This window comes from Cynoglossus semilaevis, chromosome 17 (assembly GCF_000523025.1).
Source record: "Cynoglossus semilaevis isolate Cse_v1.0 chromosome 17, Cse_v1.0, whole genome shotgun sequence".
NCBI lineage: Eukaryota > Metazoa > Chordata > Actinopteri > Pleuronectiformes > Cynoglossidae > Cynoglossus > Cynoglossus semilaevis.
The window spans coordinates 5,313,008-5,340,940 of record NC_024323.1 but is presented as its reverse complement, the minus strand read 5'-3'; the positions used below and the strand labels follow the sequence as shown (position 1 = coordinate 5,340,940).

The following is a 27,933-nucleotide window of genomic DNA, read 5'->3' as shown; positions in this document are numbered from 1 at the left end:
AAAAAAAAATGGGAACCCAGGTCCATTTGTTATACACAGTCTTTGAATGACACAGCTCGCGCGCTGGTACCGTATCATGTGTTAAATGAAAAAAAATTGCTGAGCATATGTTCTGTCTTTTGTCACACAGACTCACTGCGGAGACGGGTTGAACCACAGAGGAGCCAGTGTAATCCTGACAAAAAAAATAATTATATTACGCTAGAAAATGTCCTCAGCCAACAGCCCATAATATGGCACCCTTAGATTTTTGCTATCTAAATCATGATTATAATCTGTCTTCTGCAGGTGAGTCAAACATTCCCTCAGGATGTCACTAACCGCTGACCCGTGTGTAGAGTTGCATACTGTAATTATACCTAATGAAAGCGGTGACACTGCTCATGTCAGCTAAGCCTGTAAGCACTGAGGGCACAGTGACTCTGGGAGTTAGGACACTAATCCTCTCTATTACAGCAGCTCAGACACAGCCACAAAAAGCTGCAGAAAGGTGGGAAATGGGAATTCTCTGTGTCCCTCTCTGATGCCATTTTCTGATGCCGAGCTGAATTCTAATGTGGATTTAGCCAAGAATGAGAAAACCAATTTGAACGTGCAAAATATTAAAGTTTGAAATGCTTGCCTTCATATACTGTATGAAACATATACATTCCTGTAACTATTAGTACAATGTAATTTTTCAATGGCATTTTCAAGTATATAAACTGAAATAATACAATAAAATAATATAAAGACACTATGAAGCCATTTCTTCCCAAAGGCCTATCCTTTAGGAAAATATGCTTCCCTGGTGTTTATCACTTTGAATGTCATCACAGGCTCCATAACCAATGAGTAGCAGCGTAATAAGACAAACATCTTATGTATTACTTTTATTTTTCATAAATATTTTCCTCTTTTTTTCCACAGTTCTGCTGTTGGAGTGGGTTTCTATGGAAACAGTGAGACCAACGATGGGGTTTATCAGCTGACCTACTCACTCTACGGAGCCAATCAAACAATAGGGGGCATCAATAATATGGTGAGAGACAAATGCCAAGCTCCACATGTGAGAATATGGGTTCAGGCCTGCAGTCTTTACAAAAGTAAATCAAAATTCAAGGGAAGTTTATTACATGGCACATTTAAAATAACTGTGTGATAATCTGAGTATTTTACTGTATTTATTTGCAGATTGACTGAATATAAACCTGTGAAATTAGACATAAATCATATGGTGTTGTCATGACATCAAATGTTTTTTTGGTCCTGAATTTGGTGTTAAAGACGGAGATGGCACAAGACAGGGACATGACGCTGACACTTTTACTTTGCTTTTAAGGTACAGGTTGTACAGCGGAGCCTGAATGCAGTGACTAAAGTGGTCTTACATTATATTACAGTAGCAATTTAACAGTTGAATCACTGCGAGCTGACGGGGCAATAAAAGTGTCAGAGATGTGAGACTTATGAAGACTCATTTCAATGTGAATAACTGCTCGCCTCATACGTCTTACAGTGTGTCTTCTTTTCAATTACTAACATATTTTATTAGCCATGATGGAACAAAGCCTACTGTTTTCATGGCTTATTGTCTCAGTCTACTTGGAATCATTGATTTACAGCCGTTGGACTCCACGGCTCCTCCTTTATTAATGGGGTGTGTCCTGTTCCAGAGAAGCATCCCAGCGTGAGGAAGGTCTGGATCCATATTTTCATTATTGTGTAAAGGAATTAAGATGAAGGGTGGTGGGTTGATGGAAGGTATTTCCCCTGAATCCTCTGACCTGTATTCAGGAAAGATATAAGAGGTAAGGGTGAGGGTTGGGGGTAGAGAACGTTACAGTAAACACAGTGAGGAAGAGGAGGATTGACTTACATCAGCAGAACGTTAATGGAGGCTTGACTGCTCGACTGGCCTTCACTCTGAGCCTTCTTCGTGTGTGTGTGTGTGTCTTTGGTCATATCATATTTCATGTCACACAGCAAATACAGTGTCCTGCATATCAGAATGTACGTGTACTGTAACAGAATAATACACATGACTCGCATAGAGGCAAAGTACTTCACTGCTTCGTTTTCAAACAACCGCAGATCCACCTACCTCTGTTCTGTTCATCTATTCAGAAAATTTCATTTGCTGAAATACTACACAGTATCTGTCAGTAAACTACGGTACAGTTGTGCAGCCATACAAATCACCACGCAGTTGACTACATACCCCTCCAGAAGAAAGTCTCGACAAGACGTGAAGACAATATGCCCTCGAAGCTGCAGCATTTGTTTCAGATCCACTCTTCGATGGCTTTAGTTTCATCTCGGGGTCCCAAGTAATCTGGCAAGAAGTTTGCAGCACTGCATTTTCCACCATCCAGTATAGGAAATAAATTAGATGATTTCACATCCTAGCTGCTGACTTTCTCTGCGGTACTGCGTTATTGATTTGATACTGTAGCATGATGGAATATACTACGGCTGCATGAGAAAGATATATGATCCCCATGGGAACAAAGGCTTTCTCACTCGTAAAACCGGAGCAGGATGTAATGTACTCCACTAACACGGTTGATGATTTGCCCAGGTGTTGGTCCCACGAAGCTGACGTCTGATTCTGATGGTGTTCGTTCCTCTCTCCTGTTCGTTACCTGTCTTTTGGCTGTTAATATTTACTCTCCTTTAAACCTTCAAAGACGTCTGCTTTGTTGCATTTGCTTGTTAGTAGGTTTTTTCCAGGAAATAAACAAACAACAAGAGCGGCAGGGCTTCACAAGGCTCCTGTGAGGTTTGTGATTCACCATCCAGAAGCAGTTTGGCTCTTGTGAAGGCTTGTCGAGGATCTTCTCCTCATAAAATATGCACTTTCACACTCTACTAGGGATCAGCGTGTATCACAGAGGGGATGTTTTGACGAGAAGGACCATTTGTCCCCCAGCTTTGAATAGGAGAAACGGAAGTGCATACTAATTGATGCATGCCTGGAATTTAAAACTTTCATGGCAGTTAATTATATGCAGGAAAGGTAATAGGCAAAAAAATGCATTTGTACAACCGGCAAATGTAAACATGGCTATCTTCTGGGTTTATTGTCATGCAGCGTTGATTCGTCGGCTCTGTAGACTCATTTTCAACGTCATTGAACGTTGGAATGATGGAACAAGACTTTCTCAATAACTCAATAGGAGAGGTCTTCTACATTCACAGATTCACACAAACTCCTCATTGGATCACGGCTAGTTGTCTGTATCAAGTCACATACAGCTGAAGTTTCTGCTGCTGCTCCCTTATTAGACCCAATGAACGGGTTGTGAAAACACATTGACGGTACTGAACGTCAACTTCACTCAATGTCCGTCAGTGTCTCCTGATCAAAGATGCTGTTTCAGTGAAACAATGGATGAATTATTAATCAACAATGCAAACAATGTCAGGTGACAGAGGGTCCAGTTCAGTCCAGTTCAGTCCAGTTCAGTCCAGTTCAGTCCAGTTCAGTTCTACATGAATCAGCACACTGTAGGCCAATCAGTTGTTGTCACTCAACGACCGTGTCTAACATCCTGTTAGTAAAAGTGAGTTCTAATCTGCTTTAAAAGAAGACAGGCCGGTTCAGATGAAGGGAATGCAGATTACACACAACAGAGACTCGATTGAACCCATTTCTCACACTTACACACGCCAGGCTGCAGATAAAATTCAGGCGGCAGTGGGAGATGATGAACCTAAAGGCGGGGAGTGAGAGCAGTTTACCGGCAATCACTGGGCAGCCCATGGGACTTAGAGCGGAGGATGGGCTGGGCTGCAGCCTTCAGGCTTTGAACACAAGTACTTTGTTGAGCAGAAAGTAAGAAGTACAACTTGGTAGAAGTAGGAATGTGGGGGTTTCTTTGTAGTGAGCGGTCGAACAGTTGGACTCAGAATGGTTGAATGTGTTTGAGAAATGAGAGGTGTAACACACAGATGATGATAAAGCAGGTGGGACTGAGTGTCACACTGTGGCAAATTAGAACGTAGAAAACAACATCTGTTCAGAATTAACGCAAACTCCTACACACTTTTCTAGCTAGTGGATATTTGTCATCGCCGCGAGAAATAAACTGCTGTTTATTTTGAATAACAAAATTCACAGAGTTGTGCTTGTATATGGGGTTTTTCTTATATACAATTTTTAGAATTTACAAAAACACAGTGTAACAGTAGCAGGAACATTCCATATAGTTCTGTGTATTGCCCTTTTTTTAAACGCTTTGTTCAACATTGACCTGTGTCTCACATTTGAGCTGCAGCTCTTCAGAATAAACCCATTCCCTGGAACTGAACTACAGGATGGATAATTAAAGTGTTGTGGGATTTTAGTCTTGTTTTTACTGTGGACCACTTTCTTTTTATAGCAGCTTCACTCTGCAACCACAACCTGCTGGGTGTGTTAGTAACATTAACATCCATTATCTATATAATATCTATGACTGAGCAAGCTTCCTTCAGTGGTGAACTATAAAACCTGCCAGAATGTGTTTAATACCACATTTTTATAGTTGATGTTTAATGAGTGGTTTGTGAGTCAAATCTGATTTTTACAGTAGTATTAATACACTGAGAACTGGACGAAGAAGAAGAACTCAGTTTCACTGTGACCTTTATTAAATACTTTACGGGACCTCTGTTTAATGAGTTTATTCGTTCTACATTCGTAATGCAGGAAAGAGATAGCGAATAAAACGATTTTAGAAATTAATTTCAAGATGAATAATCCGAGCTGAACAGTCGAGTGTTCTCTGTCTGAGAGGAGTTTTTATTAAAAGAGTTTTATTAAAAAAGCAAAGACACTTCATCACTGTTTCCTGCATTTTCGTATTCTTAAAAAGTACAGTACACAAGTTCTCAGTTGTCTGTATCATGTCATCAAAGCAGTTATGTGGAGGGGCAGCTGGGTGTTCTTGACTCCATGAAGATATTTCACCTCTTCATCCAAGAGCCTCCTTCACATTTATCTAATGGAAAAATGTTAGTGTGTCACATGGGGTTGGTGTCACCTGGAAGACACAATAAAATCTTTTTTGTTTTCTTTTTTTTTGAGTAGAATATTGGGTTGCCTCCCTCAGGTAGAGTCAGACCAGAGAGCTCCGCTCGGTGCTGCTCTAAGATTGCACCCCTGCTCAGCATCATAGCCTGTCATTGAGCACTGAATCTTTGTTGTTTGTAGTTTCTGGCAAGAATATTTCACATGTGGTATATAGAGGTAAAGAAGCTTGGACTAGTGTTAATGAAGTGAATCTGGAGGAGGACGTAGGTGATGGTAGAAGGAATTTTGTCAATAATTTTTTGTTTTTAATTTTAATACAATTGTTATAAATGTTTTTCCCCTATTATATACTGAAGGAAAAAAAAGAGGAAAATATTCCAGCCCTTAAGGATTGGCCCCTGACTGGTATTTATTTGGTCGACAGTCTTTTACTGCATCACATTGTTTTTAGATCGCGCCAAAAAGTAAAGTGTATTCTCTCCATCACGCCTCGTCTAACTCTGCTCTCTCCATCAAAGACCTCTATGATAACAGGTCTCCCTGGTGTTTCTATCAGTATTCCACTCTAACATTGTTTATCAAAATAAAACACTCGGTGTTAAAGGGAAAAATAAATCCATTCCCCAGGGTATGCTGCCGTGGTTCTCTGCCCTCACTACGTACTTTTTTTTTCCTCCAGGAAAGTGTTTTTAATATATATTTATTCATGTGCCTCTTTCCTTCTGACCTTGTTTTCACTCTGGCATCATTTCTCATTCCTCCTTCATTTATTCATGTACCTATTCCATGATCTATTTTTTTAATTATTATTATTATTTCTTTAATTCAGTGACCTTATATCATGTGCGTTTAGGTCTCGGGTTCTGTTGGCAACGCGGAGACTGGACTTAAACAGCACCTGCTGCGGCTGGATGAGATCTTCTCTACGAGACCTGACTACCTCCAATCTCTGCGCTTCATGCAGCTGATGTTAAACAATGTGGTCCGAGAGCTAACGGCCCTGCCAGACGTCAGTAAAGCCAACGTGGACTTGACAGCCATCGCTGACCAAATAGCCTTTGCGGAATATTACAGGTAGGCGGAGCTGTAACAGCTCTCCTTGACACTTCTTCCTCAACGCCACACTGTGAACACTGTGAACCAAACCAGGGAGCATGTGTGTGATGTCATTAAATGAATGCGTCTGTGGAACCTGTGAGCGGAATCGTTAAGCAACCAGACTTAAGATTCCGAGGAATCGCACCTTTGGGAGCCAGTTCTCTACTTTACAAGAACGGGAATTAGGAGAACACAAGGAACAGATGGGATTTTATTGGTATCCTCTTCGGAATACTGACCAAAAATCCATCAGCTTTATTACTTGTAGTTTATAGTGCAGTTAGCACAAATGTCAATAATGAATTAGAGGAGTTGACACAAAGACTCTATTGTTCTTTGGGAGTTTTATTTCCTGTTTCTCCCTTAAAAATATTTGAATTTTGGGGGATTTTTTATGAAAAGCAGATGTACTAAGGTTTCAAAAATGATTCAAACCAACAGGGTTAGGTTTCATACAGTAAGTCACTGGTTTGGAAAAAAAACCTCCTAGTCTCCTAGAGTTGTCTCCTAAACCTCACAGGTGATGGGTGTTTTTGTTTGTTTGTTTGTTTTATTGTGGTTACCTAAATCAATTCATCACATTACTGGGTTTAAAAGCTAAATAAATATATCTCGATATTGCTAAAGATAGCTAGTTAGCTTCCTGACATGGCTCATAATTTTCATAAAAGTCTCCATAAACCAAATGTACAAAATATCCAGTGTCAAGCAACAAAAACTTTACCAATGCAGTTTTAAAATCTCCAAAGCTTTTTATACTCAGGTATTAGATTCATAAAGACTCTCCCACAACCGCCCTGAGAGCGCTGCTATTGTACCTAAACCTTATTTTGGACCACATTTGCCACTATTCTTATACTGTACCTTTTCCCCTGGGCTGTGATTACATTTCATGTAGGCGTTGAGTTCTGGACGACTCGTGCCAGGGACTTATTGATGAAGAGGAAGTATTACAGCCGTCCCTGTGGTATTATGGGACATCATCGTCTCTGTTTACCAGTATGACTGTACGTTCGTTCTGCCCTTTTCAGTTTCCAATGACTAATGTCAGCATGCCATTAGAGAAGCATACAAATAAAGTCAAGTGCAGAAGAAGCGCATATCTGGTGTAAAGTATTTGAGGAATCCAGGAATCATATTCTCCAGTGATGTGGGTTAAACCTGTTTTCCACAATGATGCAGGAACATTACAGCAAGTCTCTGTTTACACCCGCTGTCTTTGGTTGTTGGAGCATCAGGCTGAAGGTTAATGTTTTTAGTAATCGCTGTCAAATTGTCAATCCTCTAAGGATGAAGTGAAGTTAAGAGTGAGTCAAACAGTAAGTATTCCCATGTGTCTGACTGGGAGAAAACAAACTCACACACACACACACACATCAGATCCAGGCGGGGTGTAGGCCGTTCCTGTGAAGGACACTTTTAAAGCTTGAAAAATTAATGTCAATGGATTTGTGGTGTTGAATTATTAAGGCAACAGGCTGAAAATTACCTGAAACAGATGGGCTCTAACCAGGAGACAGGAATGCTGATATACACCACGCCCAGATCTCACACACTCTGCTGTGGAACATATGTCAGAGCAGCACTTCCTCAGGCTCGTACTTGAGAATAATAAGTCTGATGTCTCCAAGTGAAAGGTGATCAATCACCATTGTTATGCTCATTTTCCTGTCTTCTAGATGGCTGACGTATCTGTTGCTGCTCATCCTGGACCTGATTATCTGCTTGGCCTTGTTCTTGGGGATGGCCAGGCAGTCTCGGGTGCTCATCATCATGTAGGTATTCTGAGTGTTTGTAAAATAAATAAAACTAACTACTTTGATTATTCACTTAATCACTTACATAATCCAGAAACAAAACTAGAAAATACTTCAAATACTATGGGAACACTAATTTTTGCAAAGTTTGGAAAAACATTTCCCCGTCTGTTCATAAGAGCCGAGCTGTGTGATTGTCTTCTTCATGATCTGGACGGCAGTGCCATATTGACATCTGTAAATGGGAACTGTATTTTCTGAGACTACTTTTTAAAGTGTGTCATGAGCCATACAGCAGTCAGTCTTACTGGCTCCATAACAGGTCACTCTAATGAAATACAGATAGTATTGCAGTTACAAATATCACAGATGTGGACGATCAATATCTTCTCTCTTCACTTCATCAAAACCCATTTTCCTGCTCCTAAAAGGAGACGCGTTTGTTAATTGTTATTAGAGCAATATATGAGAGAAAAGAAAAAACCAGAGCTGTTGACAGTCCAAATCCACAGTCCAGACTTCTTATTGAATCTGTCATAGTTAGTGTAGCCTGTCGGTCAGGACTTGCAGAAGATTTTTAGGGCTCTTCTCTGCTTCCTGTTTGGATGGTCCTCACTAATGTCTATTGATCGCCTGAGCAGGATGAATCTGCTCCCTTAACTAATTGTTAAGTGCTCTCAGGCTACTTATCGATGCTTTCAAGAAGGTCTGAGGAGTCAGTTGAGAGTGGCAAAGCTTTACCAACCTATTTACGTCCTCACACAGATACTCTCTCTCTCTCTCTCTCTCTCTCTCTCTCTCATCATACCCAGTGTCTGTCTCTCTTCCATCTTAATCCACGGTTAATAGCGAAAAAAATAATAATTGGAATCACTGTGTCATCAGACTGAATGCCAAAATGCTTCATAAATTGATTCCTCTTAGTGGCTCAGACAAAACTGGAGACTGGCAGACCATAGCATGAGTCATTGTTTTACTCTCAGTGACTCTTCACAGAGATTGACAGCGAGAATATTAACGTCTGCCATGAATGATGACAGGATCGGACAGAGAGGCTCTGGACTTATTGTAGTCTAGTCTGGCGTGAACAGAGATCTCTGGTGTCAACCTTGTCTTGGTTAAATTAACAAATGAATTCATCACAGGCTCAGAACTGTGTTAATTTATCCCCTTATCAGAACATAATTAATTTCATTTATCGTCTTCGCAGCGTTACGCCACTTTAGCTGGTGTCTCCAGGCGTTGAGAGAACAATTTTCTAGTGAAAGCCAAAAAAAAGGAATAAATGGGTTTAACTGGAGGGATGAGTGTTGAAGATCGGCGGAACAAAGACAAACAGATTTATCTAGTTCCCCACATCTGTCCTTTACTTTGTCTCTGTCTCCTTGTCATACACGCCTCACCTCCTATCTCTCTCATTTGCTGTCATGCTCCAGGGTCATGGCTTTTGTAACGCTGTCTCTGATCCTGAGCTGGGCCTCACTGGGAGGAGACACCGCTGCAGCTGTGGTGAGACAAACAATGGCCTTTTTTGTAAATTTTAAGGTTTTATAGTGTTCTACATCAGTGTTTCCCAAACTTTTATTCTGGGGACCCATATTTTAAAACTCACAAACATTCACGACCCAAGTCAATAGACATTATACGTAAACTCCTGGGAAACATGATGTGAGACGACCCAAAAAAAAAAATCTTCTACAAGCTTCTACAGAGTTGGATGGTCCAGTATTCAAGTTGCACTGAATCAATGTGCAAACAATACAGTAAAAACCTTTACAGTAAAATGCTCTAAATCATTGTTTTTCAATCTTGGAGCCACAGCCCCATGTGGGGTCTCCAGGAACTTGGTTGATGATAATGATATGGAGACGTTTCACAACATTCAAGTACAAGTAATTATCATCTGCATAATGTTGAACACCACCTGTGACCCTAGTGTGAAACCACTCATCTTCACTAAATGTGTGTAAGTATACTGTCATTCCATAGAATATACATCTTTTACATTAATCATTCATATAGTTTTATTAAATGTCACTGATTTTCTATACATCCACGTGCCATTATATATTAAAGACCAAATAGCCGTTTCTGCTGCCGTCACTCATCATCCTCCACCTGAGCTCATCTGTCGCTGCACAGATAAAACCAGAGTTAACCAGTGAAAACAGATTGCCAGAGAAAACTAGACCAAGATGAACTCCTTTCTGGATTGGCCCCCGTTAGCCACACTTATTTGGTCTTGTTGCCTCTGCCTGGAACAATTACTCCTGGGAGTGTTACTGTCGACGTGGTCATGGACGTCTCCGCTGTTTAAAAGGTGTTTGCTTAGTTTACAGCAAAAGTTTCACTGTGGTCAGTCAAGCAGTAAAGCTGATTATAAGTCCCCTGGCTTGGCTTACTCAACCTTTAGCCTAAGCATTGTAAACGAGGCTGTCTGTAACATTAATTACTTTCTCCAGCTTCTCCACCAGCTCCACTCCCCGGTACTTCTGTGCTTTGTTTCTCATTAATTCTTCCATCTTTTTGCAAAAAAAAAAATAAAAATATTGCGTCTTTTTGAGCAGTCTTGCATTAAGGGATAATCCCACACATTCAAATGTGGCATCTGGGCATCATTTTAAGGGGCAATAATAAAACAGAGCAAGAGTCAGATGTTTTTTAAAACAGACATCTGCTGTGGTGTTTGGCTTATATGTAATAATGTTAAAGTAGGTGAATTATTTTGAAAAGGAAATATAGTTAGGCTAGCTAAAATGGCTAGTTAAGATAGCTTAAATGGCTATACTGATAGGGTAATTTGACAGAAATAGCTACAGCAGGGTGAGAATAGCAGAAATGACGGTTCTTTAAATGGATTTTTTTGATGAAAAAAATTATGAAAATAACTTTGTTTACTTCTCACAAGAAAAAGAAACTGTCAGTGTTAGCAAACTGAGAACTTTGAACCAAAGCTGAGAAAAGGAAATTATGGCATTCTTTTCTCTGACCCTGAGTGAGAAAACATATTTATTTGTTCTTCTGGGTTTCTATCTTTTTTAAAAACACTGAAAAAAGAAAATCTGAAATGAGTAAAAACAGAGGGAGAACAAACAGCTTTCAAGGACTAAACCCAAGGTGAATTACTCAAATGTGATAGTAGTTGACCTACTAACACCAACTCTCATAGTGTTTTATTTGAATTCACTTTTCTTACACTTAATTGTTTTGTGTGTATTGCAGGTATCAGTGTAACACATTTGTTCTGGTACTTGCTAAGAACTAACTAACACAATTTTTTGCTTGTTAATTGCTTGAAAATGATTTGGAAATCACATTGGTTAAACATAGCCCAAAATATAACTTGACTGGGCCTAAAAATAGATTTTAATAAATGCACTAATACATTCATCATGGAATTTGAAGAATTTTAACAGCCACTGTTTAAAATAATTGAAAGCTACAAAAAACTATTTTTAAATTGAAGTGGTGAACTCCCCACCTCCTTTCACCTCCTAGTCACCAGTATTTCTTCCCAAACTTTCATCATAGATGAGCTGTGGTAAAATGTCTACCTTAGTTATTAGCAAACCAGCTGTTTTTCGTCACAGCACTCCAGGAGTTGAAAAACACCGTCTAAATGTGGAGTAAGCCAAACAAATAAACTTGTTGCATATGTACATCATTACTCACAAACTGCATCTTAAAAGGAATGCATATGATTTTGGTGTCCTAGAAAATCCTCATACATTTATACATGTTTGATGAGGCGCAGCATAAATAAAATGTTTCTGCTGCTATAATGAGACAGAGATGAAGGGTGACATCCAGCAGCAGCGCTGACATGTGGCGGCGCAGCGTTTGCCAAAAACAAATGATCACAGTCAAAGGCGTGTTGAGAATGTGAAAGTAAATTGGCAGAAACATGTTTTTTTATAGAATACAAAGATGACACGGAGGTCTGTTGAGCCGCTCTGCTGCAGGATTCCCATGTTTACTTTGTTGTGCTTTGGTGCATCATTTGTTTCATTATTCATCATGGGATGGTTGCGGTGATAGATTTAAGGCTTTTTCTGTTGTAAAATTTCACATGAGGCATTTTGACTGCAGCTGAGATACAAAGCTGTGAACAGAAAGATTAATGTCGCTTTGGTGAGTAAATATTAACTCTACAGATATGAGTTGTGTTTCATAAATAAATATATTTGTACTTTATTGATCCCATATTTGGGAAATTGTTGTGTTAGCAGCAGATATGCTGTTAACAGACTGCCCCTAGCAAGCGCCAAGCATGTGTTTCCTCTGGGAATCGAACCCAGGACTCTCTGCTTCCGAGGCATTTTTTGTGTGCTTGGTGTCCTAATAATATCCTTAAATTCACCAACATTTGGTAGAGGTGATGTTTGAATGAATCAATCCTTTTTTTCTTTTTTTTTACTTAGCTTCTGAAGTAGAACGCAGAGTTCTAAAACTTTACCAAAACTAGATAAACATTGGTCAAAGAATAATAATAATAAGCTAAATAATAACACCATTTCAGTTCTGTAAGTTAGCTAACATCTAGCAAACAGGTTAAAGTTCCACCAAAATCTCTCATTTAAGTAAAGATCTATACTCACAGATGTGTTAGATGTAGCTTACAGTTTTTGTTTTTTAAAAATATAGTATTATTTTAAAAATCACAATTGAAAGAATACAAAACCTAAAGTGAAAAAACAACACAATCTCAATAAGAAACAGTTGAAGGTGTGACTAAAAGTTTATTTTTGAAAAAATAGAAAACCATTAGTCATCAGTGCATTACCATGTTTTAAAAGTTTTCCCAGAAGCTGTAAGAAGTCCTGCATATCTAAAACTCTTTTTCAGAAACAATTAGCAGCCTCAGAAAAGTTAAAGTTTAATCAGTTAACCCTCAGTATGTCTAATTGCTTATCCTCACACATTAGGGACTCTTATGGCATTAATTCCAGAGCATAAAAATATTTAGCGCCTTTCAGCTACGGTCAGAAAAGCTTGACATACCGTACAGTCAAAAGGTCAAATGTCGGCGTTTCTAAGCACATTCCAATTTCTTGATGTTGTTTACATGTGAGGCTGCAGTTAGCGTCAGCATCTATAATGAGAATCTATGAGAGGAAGTCAGCAGCCTGCCTTTGAACATTTGAATCTACAGAGACTCATTTTCTCCTTAGCTCAATGCCAATATTAAAAAATGCTTAAGAGCAGACATTTGCTGAGTGACGGTTGATAGCTGCCAAAACTCACTTTTACTCCGTTGCTGCTGAAGAAATCAGATCCAGTTCACGGCCTCAAAATTATTGAGCTGTCTCCTTGGTCTTGCAAACCTTGCCAGATTACAGCATGTTGTTGTTTCTCCCAAAGGGCGCCAGTGATTTCTGCGTGGCTCCAGACAAGTTTATTGTCAACCAAACAACAGATGTCCTAACTGCAGGTAATGCAGCCACGTGTTCAAATATCAGCTACATGTTTTCCAAATGCTAAGCACAATGTTAATGTTAGTCTGTCACCCCATATTTCTGCTTCCTTCTAGATGTCGCGCACTATTACTTGTTCTGCACCCCCAACCAGCCGAATCCATTTCAACAGGTATGGACTGCATATTAAAGTCAGGTCATCTTTTATAGACATTTTAGCCCTTATCAGTTGCTTTAGGTCTTATATATACATATGTTAATAGAAATCTCAATTTAGAGGAAAGACATGACAACACCTTACAACGTCTTGCCTCCATCTAGATATAATGTCTTTACATACATATGCATGTATATATAGCTATGTATATATATATATATACATATATAGAGAGACATACAGTATATCCATATATGTGCCTATATATAGACAAAAATATACATATATATGCCAATATATTAATATATAGATATATATGTATATACATATATAAATGTAATAAAAAAAAATCAATGAACATTAAATGTTTCCCTTTCCTTATATCAGCTTTATTGGTCAAGTATGAGAGCACAAGGATTCATTTTTTTGTGTGTTACTCTCTTGAGCTTAAACAGAATAAATCATAACACTCAGCAGAGATAATTAAAAAAAAACAGAGGACACATCAAAACACGAAGAATAAATAAATTGTTTGTCAGTGTCTAATAGGCAGCAGGGGAGGAAGCTGTATATTAATTTGAAACATGTTGAATTATAGTGATTTATTGCAGATTTGGGCCTTTTGTATAATTATACTATGATGATGTTGTAATATTATATGAGTCAGTGTAACTTCATCTAACACTAAAGTAGCCACAAGGCCACGTTTCAAGTCAAACTGATTCATTCTGCGATAAAGCACATTCCACATTTTACTTCCAGTGTTAAACCAAAGGTTAATTAGTCATGTCTCAAATTGGGCTGCATTCAAAAGTTTGCCTTGAAAATAAAATGTCCAGTGTGAGAATCCCGGCGTTGGATAATGGCAGCAGGGAGGCGCTAAAAGCATTTTATTTTAACGCCTGTGGACTTTCAATCGTAATGTTTCCATGGCTTTTGAAGCGCTTTGTTCTTCTCTGCATTGAAAATTATGTAGGTGCAAAGGTCGCGAGGGCTAATTTCTTGTTCTTTTAATAGCAGAGGTTCTCCACAGATTTACAGGGACATATTGTTAAAGATAAAAAAAAAGTAATCCCAATGTCCCACAGCCAGGACTGTAAAGTTATACAATCAGCAACAAAGTATAATCTGCCTGGAGACAAATATACACTGCAGGCCTTTAGAGTACTGTAATACAAAATGACTTGTAAATAAACACTGATGATTTTCCAATATGTGTTATGTTGGCAGTAAATGTCTGTGTCCCTCCACTCAGTCTTTGACAGTCTGCCAGCGTTCCCTGACCACGATGCAAATCCAGATCCAGGGCCTGCTGCAGTTCTCCGTGCCCATTTTTCCCACTGCTGAAGTAAGATGCTGAATGACAAACTATTAAACCAAACAGTGATGTGAGGTGTGTGCGTGTTTGAGAGGGAGAGAGATTGTTTGTGTGTGTATGGTTCACTGTCTTCGTCTTTGTTCCTTGTTGTTCAGAGAGACCTTTTGGGGATCCAGAGACTGTTGAACTCCACTGAGTTCAGCGTACACCAGCTGACAGCCTTGCTTGACTGCCGTGGGCTACATAAGGTGAGGTCAGAGTCCAAGAAGGATGTGTTTTAACAGCACTGCGCTGTAGCATAGCTTAGACCCACAGAGAGAACCTCCTTGAATTATTTATGACTTATCGATATGCTATTCTCATAGGCTAGTTTGTATACATCGACAGGTTTGTCAGCATGCCCTGGATTATAAGCTTTTATTCCGGCCCCGGTAATATTTATTTTTTATTTCAAGTTTTTCCTACTCTGGTTTGAAAATCTGGCCCACAACTATTTCCAAAATAGTTAGGAGTAATTTTTTTATCTTTTTTATTTTTCGCTCTTTGAAATGTGTTTTTTAAAAGCTATTCGGATTATTTCTAAGAAAATATGAAATTTTATAACTATATGTCAGGCTAGCTCGTTAGCTATTTCTAAAGTTGTCTTATCTTGTAGGAAAACCGTAAGGTGTTACTGCTCATTAATCCTCAAAGTTGGCTCCTACATGTTCGTCTCAAACCTTCTTCTCATTAAGCTATTTGCTCTGACCTTCATCTGTTTAAGCCTTAACCTTCGCTAGCTTTCTGAAGCTAAATTTACTGCTTTTGTGTGTTTTTTTTTCATATTTTTAACCAATTTTTCATATTTTACCAATATAATGAGACAATTTGATATATACATATATATTCCAACCTTGCTTCTCACTGTATGTTTAATGTGTTAAAATGAATATAAATATGAATTAAAAATGTACTTTAGTAATTATATCGTGTTATTGTTATTTAAATTGCACTGTATACAATGTGAAATAATGATGAACATGTAGGTCAACATATAAACAGTAAGGTTTTTTTTCCACCTACTTATCAGTTAAGGTTCCTTTTTTAGCTCAATGTGTGTGCATCCATATGTCTGTCCTGTCTCTCTCTCCAGGACTATGTGGACGCCCTGATGGGTTTGTGCTACGACGGGGTGGAGGGACTCCTCTACCTCTCTCTGTTCTCTCTCCTGGCTGCCTGTGCACTCTCGGCTATGCTTTGTGCGACGTTTCGACTGTGGACTCGAGTAGGCAGCAGGTCAGCAACCGGAAACTGTATTATGCTGTCACAATGTGCCCCCACCGTGCTCCTGCATGGTTTTTAACCCATGCCCTCTCTCTGCTGCCCCTCTGTGATATGTGCTCCCACCACCATCTGCTCACAGGGAGAAGGAGTACGACGACATAGATGAGGAGGACCCCTTCAACCCACAGGCCCGCAGGACGTCGTACAACCCCAGAAGGTCCAACATCCACAGTTTCTGTAGTTTTACCAGCAGCCTCAGCAGCCAGTCCAACCTTCAACCACCTGCACAGGCTGCTACTAACACACTGCCAGCCCCTGAATACATGTAAGCTGTAGCTGTGGTGATGACGTGTTGGCAGCTGGGTGTTTAATATCTTACCACCATTCTCTCCCTCTCTGCACAGGAACCAGTCCATGCTGTTTGGAGGGAACCCACGATATGAGAACGTCCCACTGATAGGGAGAGGATCCCCGCCCCCTTCGGTCAGTGACTCAGTGGGGCTAATCATGCTCCTAATGTGACGTCGCTGCCTGAATGACTATAACAGTTCTGCAAACAATACTGCTGCATTACTAACTCAGCGGCTTTACAGAAGCACCATGACCGGAATGGCAATGTGGTGCCCGGTTTTGAAATGTCTTTGTTTGTTTGTTTGTAGCGTGAGTCTGCCCTCTGCTGGCTACGTTTGGAAACGTATCTATAAAAAAGGACATTTTTCTTTCATTAATGTTGAAACCAGGATTCCAAGCCGGTGCAGATAAAATATAATGCCTTCTCACAGAAAAAATTAGTGAATTGTTATATAATATTTAAATACACTATTAAACTGTAAACTATACAGATAAATATGTATTTTTAATACACAACAGTAATACAGCTCCTGTATTACATACATACATACATTTTTTTTTTTTTTGCATTATTTCTGGTGCTGATTTCATGCTGTGCAACATGAGGTGATGAAAAAGGCAGATGCATTCATGTAACCATTCTTTTATGGTCTTATTAAAGTCCCAGCTTTGCTCTCTGCTCAATCTCTCATCAGCAAAATCTGTACGAGCTCATAATCAGTAATCCCGTGGTGAGTAAGCAGAGCCGATGATTCAGTGAATAACAGATAACACTTTCTAAATCCACCTTTAGAGTCCCATTCAATGAAAACTTTCTTTTCCATTCGATTTTCTGCCTGCATGGCTGACTCAGTGAATGATTGCAAACCTGAACGGCTCACCTCAGACTTGAATCAGCCTTTCAGTGGAAGGGAGACAGCAGTAGAATGTGGACCATTGTTTAAAATTTCACATCAGCTCTGTGAGACAGTGTTCTTTTCTAAGAGAGGCTTGGTGAATATTTACTGCGAATGTGCAACACTGCAGCAATACTGTTTTAATTTACACAAGGAATATGCAGGCATATTATATAACTTATAACCTTTATTCATTTGACACAAACTGTGTTTTTTGTGTTTAACCTCCATCTATGTCTTTTTTTGTACTAATGTAAATCCGTGTCCTGCTTTCTAACCAGGCTTTATTTGCAAAGTGTTTACGTTATAATCACTTCCTTTCAGGGGGGTGCACTGTTTCCACTGTGTGATTAACAACCTTCACCTTTGTTTCACAGTGAATATAAAGGCCACAACCGATCGTTATAGGAGGATGTCATTATCTATTTATTTCTAAGCCTAAAGAAGGTGATGTGAGGTGACCTTAATTTTCACATCAGGACATTTGAGTGAAATATCCTGCATATTCACTTGAATTAATATAGGAATATATTTGTAATATAATAAAATATAATATATTTATATAATATCAATATTCAGGCCAAAACAATAAAGGTGGTTTCTGGACTCGAAATTACTTGATGGACTGGATTTGGGCTTCAGTCTGACACACTTGCTTACTTCCAAATATACAGTAGTATACGTTATATGACATAATACTATAAAATGCATATCTGCTAAACTGTATTTTTTCTATTATTTTTTTCTATTATTTCCCAAACAGTATACACCCAGTATGAGGACTACGTATCTATCCATGACTGAGTCCCAGATCAGGCACTTTGGGACTGACTTCCAAGTGTAGTCCGCAGCCCACTGCATCATTGGTGTTCCTGAAAAACACTGGACGAAACCACAAGAAAACTGAAGTTTTCTTCATGTTGCTGTGCAAGTCAAAGTCATCAACACAGGATGGACACACGAGGAGATAACCAGTGTTCTGAACTGAAAAGCTGTATAAAGGTGTAGCTCGATACTAGAATTGTTGATTTTGTTGTTTTGTTGTTGTTATGATGTGCAGAATTCTCACCAAAATAAAAGCATTTTTAAGCCAAAAAGCTGTGAAAGACCAAAACAAATTTAAACTGAAAACCAGATCGTTTATCTTTTCAGCTGTACAATTCTAGTGCCTGCATGAATGTGATCCAAACACTGAGTATTTTTAACTGAGACACATGACTGGAATATGACAAACAGTCATACCGGCCAGTGTGGATATTCATGTTTTGGAAATCCCCTTCTGTTTGGGGTTAATGTGTTCCAGTTTATTTAAGGCCATTGTGTAAGATCTTACATTCAGTCCAAATACTATAACCAAGTTGTTCTGTTCATGTTCTATCTGTTTCTTTTTTCTTTTTTCTCCCAGTTATATAACCTCCACAGTTGTGATTCATTGGTGCTTAATACAATGATGGTTTGTAATATTTGACCTGCCTGTTTAAGCTGCATTTAAAGACTGTGCTCCATCTGCACGTTGAAGAGAAATAATAGAATGTAATATAATCTCAGCTTTTATGGCCAAACTATGAGAAATGATCAGTGAAAAGAAAGATAAAACAATGTGGGTGTAAATATGTGCTGTTTTAAGGCCACTTGTTGCAGTTAGCTTTAAATAAATTGCTGTTGACACTGCTGTTGGACAACACTGCTTTATGTTGTTGTTCAATGTCGGACAGTTCCTCATAAAATGCTAAATGGAAACCTTGTCTTTTTGCCATTTACTGCCAACAAAAGAGATAACACACACTTGTTTGATTTTACTTCTGGTTATAAAAACATTTCTTTATTATTGATTTCTTCATCACTGCAACATGGTGACATTATAGAAACACAACGTGAGACAATAACACCTGCAGAGGTCGAGAACGAGGTGTTCAGTGGGTGTAAAATGACTTTTTAAAGTGAATACAATGATTCAAACGACATTTTGAAATGATTTGGGAATGTGGGGAAAAGGTCACCAGTTGTTATAAACTGTGAACATTTCTTCATCTGCAGCTCATTTTTAAACCATCAGACCAGAACTTTGCTGTTGTAGGTTAGCAGTTCATTCCCTCCGGCTTAATTTAATGTCAACAAAGTGAGCAAAAGCTTTGTTCAATACCTTTTAACATCAAACTGTTTACTTTCTTGAACGTGCTTTATTTTCTTTGTGCATTCTGAAAAAAGGTAAAGTTTCAGATGATGTGTAGTAATTTTGTTAGCATTTTACTACATCATACGACCTTGAAAGGTAATGTTCAACATCTGTAAACATAATAATAATAATAATAATAATAATAACAATAATAATAATAATAATAATAATAACAATAATAATAATAATAATAATAATAATAATAGCAATAATAATAATAATAATAACAATAATAATAATAATAATAACAATAATAATAATAATAATAACAATAATAATAATAATAATAATAATAGCAATAATAATAATAATAATAACAATAATAATAATAATAATAACAACAACAACAACAACAATAACAACAACAATAATAATAAATTATTTAGTTCGATAAATAATCAGCGGAAATTAAAACTCCAAAAAGGCGAAACACGTGCTTACTGTCCTCTGTCACTCGCCGTAGTAAACACGGTCATTCATTGTTTACATCTATTCATTTACGCTTCTTCGGCTAACTACTGGCCGTTCGTGGATGCTGACTATCGTGGTTTTGTACTCAGTGAAAAAAGATTATTTTTATCTTTGCAAAGGAGGAAAAGGCGATGATGTGCCTAAATAATGGGAAACGTATTCGGGAGGAAGACTCAACCTTCTCGTGTAACGGAACAAGACAAAGCCATTTTGGTGAGCTGATAACGGCATTAGCAGCAGATTAACCCCAATTCATTCACCGTAGTAAGAGTGTGAGTGTTGAGCATGGAGAGTTCAATGAGCTGTACTGTATGACTGAAGCAGGGGACAGTTGTGATTGGGATGAGAGAAAAATACATAAAATAAAATGAAACTCATTCGTCCTAGACCTAGCGTAGACACATCAGCAGGTGCTACATACATAAATGTTCTAAAACATAAAATGGCATTTTCTTATACGTATATATATATATATATAAGATTATGAATTTAATAATTGCAAACATTAATTAACGGACGTAAATCTTTGATTGTTCTTACCTCATCAGAAAATACAAATACTAATCAATAATAAATCATGTTTAATCTCTTGTCGTTGACGATTTATCATTACTAACACTATTATTCTTACAATTATTTTAAGCTGATTCATGTTTATGATGAACAAAATAATAACATCAACTGCAATAATAATATAATACTCTAATAAAACAATTGTTTGTTTGTTTTTTCAATCCATATTACCAAGGTAAATTTGTTTTGTGTGTATATATATTGTTTATATATATGATTTTCTTTCAGCAACTAAAGCAGCAGAGAGATAAACTGAAGCAGCACCAAAAGAAAATCACCTCACAACTGGAGAAAGAAAGACTTTTGGCCAAGCAGTTGTTGAAAGATGGCAAGAAAGAGTGAGTATTGAACACAGACATGTTATCTATGTGTTGAAACCATTGGTAGACCGTTTGTAATGTATTTATTTTTAATTTAAAGGATCATACAATATACATAAATATCAAATTTCATCTTCTTTACTAGTTAATTTTAACACACGTGTCCTGAATATGTAGCACCTCATACCTGTGCAGTTGACTAATAGGGGGAAAAAGTAAATGTAGTTTCTTGGGAAGCATATATTTGCTAAAAATGATGTTGCTGTTAAACAGCATCATCTCTCGGTAACGTAAAGTTTGTATTCTCTTCTCTGTATCTTCACCGGATTCATTGATATTTTGTTGTAATCTTGCAGAAAAGCATTGCTGCTACTCAAGAAGAAGCGATACCAGGATCAGCTACTAGAGAAGACTGAAAATCAGATTTCAAACCTGGAGCGAATGGTGAGTTTGGAGAGATTATTCTACAGTAACAGACTGATGGTTTCTCTATAGTTTCACACTCAGTCTGTTGAATAACAAGCTCCGATGTAGACTTTAAGATGTTACCCAGACAATAATGTGATATTTCCGCTCTATGTTACTGTTTCGACTGGAAAGTAGGGCATTTAAATACATTGTTATTCACTCCATACCCTGATTTTAACATTGTTTTATATTTAGGCCATCACTTTAAAGATTTTACTGTTTAAACCTTCAGTATTGTGTTTTAACAGGTTCAAGAGATTGAATTTGTGCAAATTGAGATAAAAGTCATCGAAGGACTAAAGGTTGGAAATGACTGTCTGAAGAGTATGCACAAGGTAACCATGTTCCCATGTTTCTTCTCTTTTCATTAAACATGAGGGTTTTTCTCCTTATTTCTCCTTATGTTCTGGGATTGAAAAAAGATCAAAAAGGCAAGGATAATCACAAAATGAAGAAAATACTTTTAGAAAAGATCAAAAAGGCAATAATAGTAATCACAAAATGAAGAAAATACTTTTATCATTCATCATCTCAATTATTCAGTATTTTATTTATAGAATGGTGTAGCCATGTGATCCTCAGGAGAATGTTTTGATGAATAATGATTTTTATTGGGTGATGTGGTTCGACTGCTGCTCTTGATTTTTATACAGTAACAAACTGCGTTAAGATTCCCGTCCTTAGAATGTCTACGAAACATTTTCCATCAACATCACTTTTCTTTGGATTTAATATGCGTCTCGTCTTTTCCTGGTGGTGACAGCTGATGTCAGTGGAGGACGTGGAAAGAATCCTGGACGAGACACAGGAGGCCATTGAATATCAAAGGGTAAAAAATCACGAAGCTGTAGGACTTTTTACTTTCACTTTCTTATAGTCCAGAAATGACTTGAATGACCAGAATGAAAGTGAACTGCAGACTAATTTTGGTGAATTTACAGGTTTGTTGTCAGTTTTAAATACATCTCAAATGAAATGCACAGCAGGAGTCTCTGAAAAGACAAGGGCAGAATGGCATTGAAGAGTATAGATTGTGGTGGTGAAACATGTTTTTGGATTTTGCAGTATTAGACATGTCATACTTTATCCAGTGTGGTAGTACATACATACTGTGTATGAGCTAATTTTCCCACTCCTGCAGCAAATAGATGAAATGCTGGCTGGAGTCATGACGCAGGAGGACGAGGACGCTGTGTTAGCAGAACTGGACGCCATCACTCAGGTGAGTGTTAGAGACAGTACATTGTCATAGGTAGCTGTGGTGTGTTCAGGTACTTTTTCTGTTGCACATTTCTACTGCGTAGACAGACACATACTTTTAGTTGTTTAATTTGAGTTGTGAACAAACTCTGCAGATGCCCTCAGTGTGGCAACAGTTCTGTAATGTGCCACAGTGTCGTCTCAAACTGTGGCAGCTTGTGAATATGGTTCTGGATGAGTCATAATACAAATAATTAAACCCCCTGCAGGTTTTTATCATTATTATTCCAGATGACACACACAATCTCAAATTATGATTTGGGTTTTGACTCCCTGTTACAACAAAAGAACCACGGAGTGTTTCAAAATTATGGAAATTATTACTGATTAATGTTTTTAGCAGAATTAAAAAAGGGTACAAACCGGAAAAAGGTTCTTTATTGATATGTTTTGCATGTACTGGGTTAAAAAAACTCTCTCAAAAATTGGTTTAAATAGTTTTGGTTGTTTTTTTGAAAGTCAAAGCCAAGGACAAGAAATAATTTACAGTAAAGGCAAAAGACTGTAGAAAAAGTTTGCATTTCTTTGAAGGACAGCCTGTCTCAGCGTCTGGCAGCTTAATCAGTATAAAATCAAGTTTTTACCCTGTACAGTTCAAAGACTGCTGATCAGAGGTGGTCTTTGTGGAAGGTCAGCAGCTTCAAAAATCACTTTCCCAGATATGAAACAGAATGGAAACCTTCAGATGGGCTGAAGTTGAAAAATCGTCAATGTAGCAGAGAATTACAAGGAAGTAAAAGTATAGGAGCTTATTTACAGCTTTATGAAAACAAAGTTATTACAGGAGCAGTGAAGGTTCAACTGAACATCATGGGATGATGGTGTAAATCTAGACCTTTCATGTCTCAACTTCTCAACCGTTTACTGTGGCCTCGCTCAGGGAGAAGAGATCTCACTTCCAGAGGTTCCTGTGGAGCCAGTACCAGAAGTCCCAGAAGCAGCTGCAGCAGGTAAATCTGAAAAGAAGCCAGGAAGAGAGTTGCTGGAAGCCTAACATCAACATGAAGAATGCACACAATTCTGAGTTTAAATTGTGTGACCTATGAAAATCTTTGCGATGCTATTTATTTAAAATGATCTTTTATATTTTTATTTTAATCCTGGCTTTATTTAACTGTTTCTGACTCAGCTGAGCCAGACAAGTCATTTTCTCACTGTTCTAGTTGAATCACGCCTGTATGATGAGGTTACTTTCTAAATCTGGTTTGTGTTAAATTTAGCATTTTGTCATATTAAAAAAAAACATTGTTGTCATTGTTTTTCTTCCCTGTTTTTAGTATCATTTGAGTCAGAATAAGGAAACTCTCAACATAAAGCAATAAAAACAGGAAGTAGAACTTGACATGTACAGTCTGGGACTTTTTCTAGATACTTATGGCGAATCATTAGTTAGAAGATGTTAGAAGTTGAATTTTTTTATTCAATTTGCATTTCAATTTAAACATTTTTTAATTATTCCATGGCTGGCTTTTAGCTATTGCTTGAAGCCAGTTAGCTTGTTTTAACTTGTAGCAATTCAAATTTATTGTTTACTGTGCGTATTCAGTGCTAGTGTTAGTATATTTTTAAATATATATATATATATATATATATATATTAAAGTTTGTCAAAATTGTTCATCAATTTGTCAAACTCGCTTACTTTTACATATTCATTGATCCAACCTGATCTAACACAACACAATATTTGTTTCCGGATTATATTATATTGTTACTTTTTTCACGCAATGTATTTAACAAACACATTTGTTTAATGTTTCAAAAAGTTTTATAATTTATTAAAATTAAATAACACTTAAATCTCAATTATTTCAGAACAAACAGATAGCCCCGAACCAACCTAGTCGTTTCTTTAATTGAATCTGCACCTACAAAAATTGACATCCGTCTTATGTCCCTGCAGTTCTTTTCGATAACCAAAGGGTGGCACTCTCTTCCAAACTTTGTTCGCCTCACCGCGACAGAACAGGTGTCTCTATTCACGCTCGTGAAGTGCGTGTTATTGATGGTAGAAGCTCATGTTGCCGGTTTTGTGGGTGATGTTTACACAAAGAAGCCAGTGGAGTATTTACAATCCCACACTAAGTGGGCACTTACACTCTAATTGGCATGTTCAATAAAAACATTAATTGTAGCCTGGGAGAAAAAGCAACATCCCATATGGTGTGGCTGTACACAGTACACGTGGCTGATAGCTGTACACCATGCTGTGTTCAGAATACACCTTTAGATAACAGTAAGACTACAATGTATTCACGAGTTACTCCAAAATCAAGGATCACAGTATTTACATCACTGGCAAATTCTCAACGAAAAGTTGTTATATGGAGAAACAAATAATGGGAAACACAATTATTTCTGTAAGTTTGCACACATACGTACATATAGTGCGTTATATATACATATATTTTATATGTTTTCCATCCAAGAATATGCATGTTTTGGAATATTGCTTGTTTAGATATATTTTGGGAAAAGAAATCTTCATATTATTTTAGACAAGGAGACATAAGCGAAATTTCAAAAATAAAAATACATGTTTTGTGGGACTTAAAATGGCAACTGGGCTCATTCTAAGTTATGTTCTTGTAGAATTAAGCAGTATTTTAACTACTTGGTTGACTTTCGACATATCTCTTGTATAATTGTATTTTTCTTCATTGGCCAAAAAAGGCTATTGTGCTTTTAAATGCTATACCCTTAGGCCAAAAAAGTGTATTGTTTGGTAATTTGTATCGATACTTTAAAAACAAACAGCAGTAACATCTCTGGGTGTTTTCTTCAACAATTGCATGACTTAGCCACTTAATTGTAGCATAATTGTAGCCACAGTAATGATGCATTTTAGCATTTTTATGACGAAAATATTGTTTGCTTGCATTGGGGTTAGGTTTGTAATGTTCAAAGGAACATTAGCCATGGTTTCTAACTTAGTTTTTTTTTTTTTTTTTACAAAAAACTTCCTTTGGTTTTTCCCATGAGATGAAAAACCAAACTGCAAATTAAAATAACGTTTTACCCTCTTTTTTATGTGTTAATAAAACGTAAACGTCGTGATATTATGCAGAGAATGTAAAGTAATGCCATTCCAGGCATTACTTTACTTTCCAAAATGTTTCAAAACATTTTCGTGCAACATGCAAAACGAAACAAACAAAGCAGATGGGTAGTTTTACATAACCGGATCTGGTTGTTAGAAAAATGGAATACACCAACCGTTTTACAGTTGTTGCATTTAGCAATTTATACACTGTCTTTTGTATTAGTTATTATACCTTAGTAAACAGCAACATACAGTTAAAATATCTGAGTTCAGTAATTGTTTCTCTCAATCTTGTAAACTTCAGCGTAGCTTGTCTAATATTTCCCAGCTCACAGCGCGTCCATGAAGGCACCAGCGCTCTGTCAGCTGTGCTGAGGGAAAGGAAGGTGTGTTTGCTTCACGGTTTAGTTGAAGCACGGTTTTCAGGAGCGCAGCATCGTGTCGCGCTGTCAGGGGGGCATCGCCTCACCCGTACTTTCGTCCGTCTCGGTTTGCGTCTTCACCAGTCCCTTTCCTTTACACGGATACAAGGTCTGAAGGGAAACAAAACAAGGTTTATGGTCTTGGCTGAAGATCTCACGATGTCTCGCACCGACGAGGTTCACCGCTTGACCGAAAATGTCTACAAGGTAAGATTAAACTCAGGAATAAAGTTTTACTAATGCATGCAAGGATGGGGATCCAGATATATATAAAAACGCAGAATGGAGTCAGTCTTTTTAAAAGCATTAAACAAAACCATTGCTTCTTCCTTTTTTTCCTTCATAACCTAAATGCAGAGGGAGTTGGTTGAGCTCCTTAATCAGTGGGTGATTGACTCAGATCTGTGTCTTCCAACCCCCAATGAACAGAAACGCTTCACACAACCCAGTCAGTCTATCTATATTGTATTCCTATAATCCACTCGAGTGCACTGATAGTGCTGTGGGCCTTTCCTTACATAGTCTGAAATCGGAACACATTGCATTCCAGAAGTCAGTGTTTGACTGGCAGCGAAGGTTGGGCTTATCTGTTTCAACGAGTAAACATTTGCCCCTTAGGCATTTCAACATCCAAACCTGTTCTACCTTTGCTGCTGAATAAATATACAGAGAAGGCGCACATTTTACCCGCAATGTTTCAGTCTGGAAAAAAAAAATGACAAAGACCTTTGCTTGGATCTCTATTCCCCCTTGGTTTATTTTAATTAGAATGCTTGTTTGTTTGCTTGTTTATCTGGAAAGACTGGGTGAGAAAAATTAGGGCAAATGGCCTTATAATGACTGAAGTATTATGTTGCTCATTACTTGTAAAGATCAACCAAAACATTAAAAATGCAAAAAAATAAAAAAGTCACGTCAAAGAAGCAGCTTTGTTTGAAAGTACAATTAAATTGATAGTTAATTAGTTTTTTTTTTTACCAGGCTACCAAAAATGCCCCTTTTGATACTGCAGTTCCACTATTGACTTTTGTAACGCCTCAGAAATCCATCCTCTTGCAGTGAAGACGTCATTCAGTAATTTTTTTTTTTTTTTTACAATTAGTCATTCAGTCGTTGACCAAATAGGCTAGAACCCGCCCCATTTTTCTGTATCCTGGGTTGGGTACCTTCATGTCCTCCTGTACTGTTCCTAATTCCAGGTACTATTTTAGCAATGCAGAGGCCTAGCCTGAGTGTTGTAACTAGTTTCTGAGTTTGTCCCCTGTGGTGGAAAAGCACATTGTTCCTGGTAGGAACAGTATAAACTGTAGTTTTCAGCTTGCAGTTCCTGGCACCAAACCTAGTACTAATTACAAAGGTGAAAGTCCACCTAGATTCTATTGGTAGATTCTGTTGCTACTGTAAAGTGGTTGACAAATATATGTTGCTACACATACTGTAGCTAGTCTGTAGTGCTATTTGTATTTCCTGGTACTAATTTTGAAAATCCAACTTCCTGGAAGAGTACCACCACCAACACAGTACCTTGTGTTTTTGCAGCAGAATGCATAGTTCAATGTATTGCTCCTGGTTTCTGTGGTGACAATCTGCACAATACCTGTACCAGTTCTATGTTTGTAGTGTTAGGTTCTGCAGTGAAAATGTCCATATTTGGTCTTAGTGGCCTCCAGTCCCTGGTACTTATGCTGTGGTGGAAAACAGTTCCAGAAACACTTAATTCCTGCCGCTGCAGTTGCTGCAGTAAAACAAACACACATTTAACATTAATCTCCATTTTCTCTTATCACTGTCTGCTCCCTGTAGCCTCCTTCAACACAATTCTCTACATTATTGACTCGTGTTATTACTTTTAAAGTTACTTCTCTGTAACTGTTTTGTGCTTTGAGCCTTTGAGCCGGCTCTGAGTGAGAGGCCAAGAATGGACAGGGGGCAGATGCTTATTTTTATTCTC

The 27,933-nt window shown here is 37.8% G+C and overlaps 3 protein-coding genes across 6 annotated transcripts in view; all 3 read left to right on the top strand.

The window, feature by feature from the left end:
- Positions 1-19,034, top strand: part of LOC103392791 (protein tweety homolog 2-like) — a 28,366-nt gene extending 9,332 nt beyond the window's left edge. Inside the window, exons 3-14 of one of the 2 annotated variants that reach the window (XM_025064760.1) lie at positions 910-1,021; positions 5,850-6,070; positions 7,774-7,869; positions 9,288-9,360; positions 13,213-13,282; positions 13,382-13,437; positions 14,678-14,770; positions 14,896-14,988; positions 15,873-16,015; positions 16,143-16,220; positions 16,408-16,486; positions 18,014-19,034. In XM_025064760.1, coding sequence (XP_024920528.1) covers positions 910-1,021; positions 5,850-6,070; positions 7,774-7,869; positions 9,288-9,360; positions 13,213-13,282; positions 13,382-13,437; positions 14,678-14,770; positions 14,896-14,988; positions 15,873-16,015; positions 16,143-16,220; positions 16,408-16,486; positions 18,014-18,094 — 1,195 coding nt within the window. In that variant the 3' untranslated portion in view covers positions 18,095-19,034. Of the gene's footprint in view, positions 1-909; positions 1,022-5,849; positions 6,071-7,773; positions 7,870-9,287; positions 9,361-13,212; positions 13,283-13,381; positions 13,438-14,677; positions 14,771-14,895; positions 14,989-15,872; positions 16,016-16,142; positions 16,329-16,407; positions 16,487-18,013 lie in introns of both variants that reach the window. The other variant, XM_008329519.3, reaches the window with a different exon arrangement.
- An 854-nt stretch (positions 19,035-19,888) lies between these two features.
- LOC103392792 (charged multivesicular body protein 6-like) lies at positions 19,889-23,933 on the top strand. The gene is made up of 7 exons (XM_008329520.3): positions 19,889-20,110; positions 20,699-20,808; positions 21,147-21,234; positions 21,507-21,593; positions 22,022-22,087; positions 22,400-22,480; positions 23,399-23,933. Exons 1-7 carry the CDS (start codon positions 20,045-20,047, stop codon positions 23,510-23,512), a joined length of 612 nt encoding a protein of 203 aa, XP_008327742.1. The 5' UTR covers positions 19,889-20,044; the 3' UTR covers positions 23,513-23,933.
- Positions 23,934-25,904: 1,971 nt separating this feature from the next.
- The window catches only part of baiap2a (BAR/IMD domain containing adaptor protein 2a), a 53,764-nt gene continuing 51,735 nt past the window's right edge, over positions 25,905-27,933 (top strand). The window contains exon 1 of one of the 3 annotated variants that reach the window (XM_017040591.2): positions 25,905-26,189. In XM_017040591.2, coding sequence (XP_016896080.1) covers positions 26,118-26,189 — 72 coding nt within the window. In that variant the 5' untranslated portion in view covers positions 25,905-26,117. The remainder of the gene's footprint in view (positions 26,190-27,933) is intronic. The other 2 variants (XM_008329522.3, XM_008329521.3) reach the window with 2 other exon arrangements.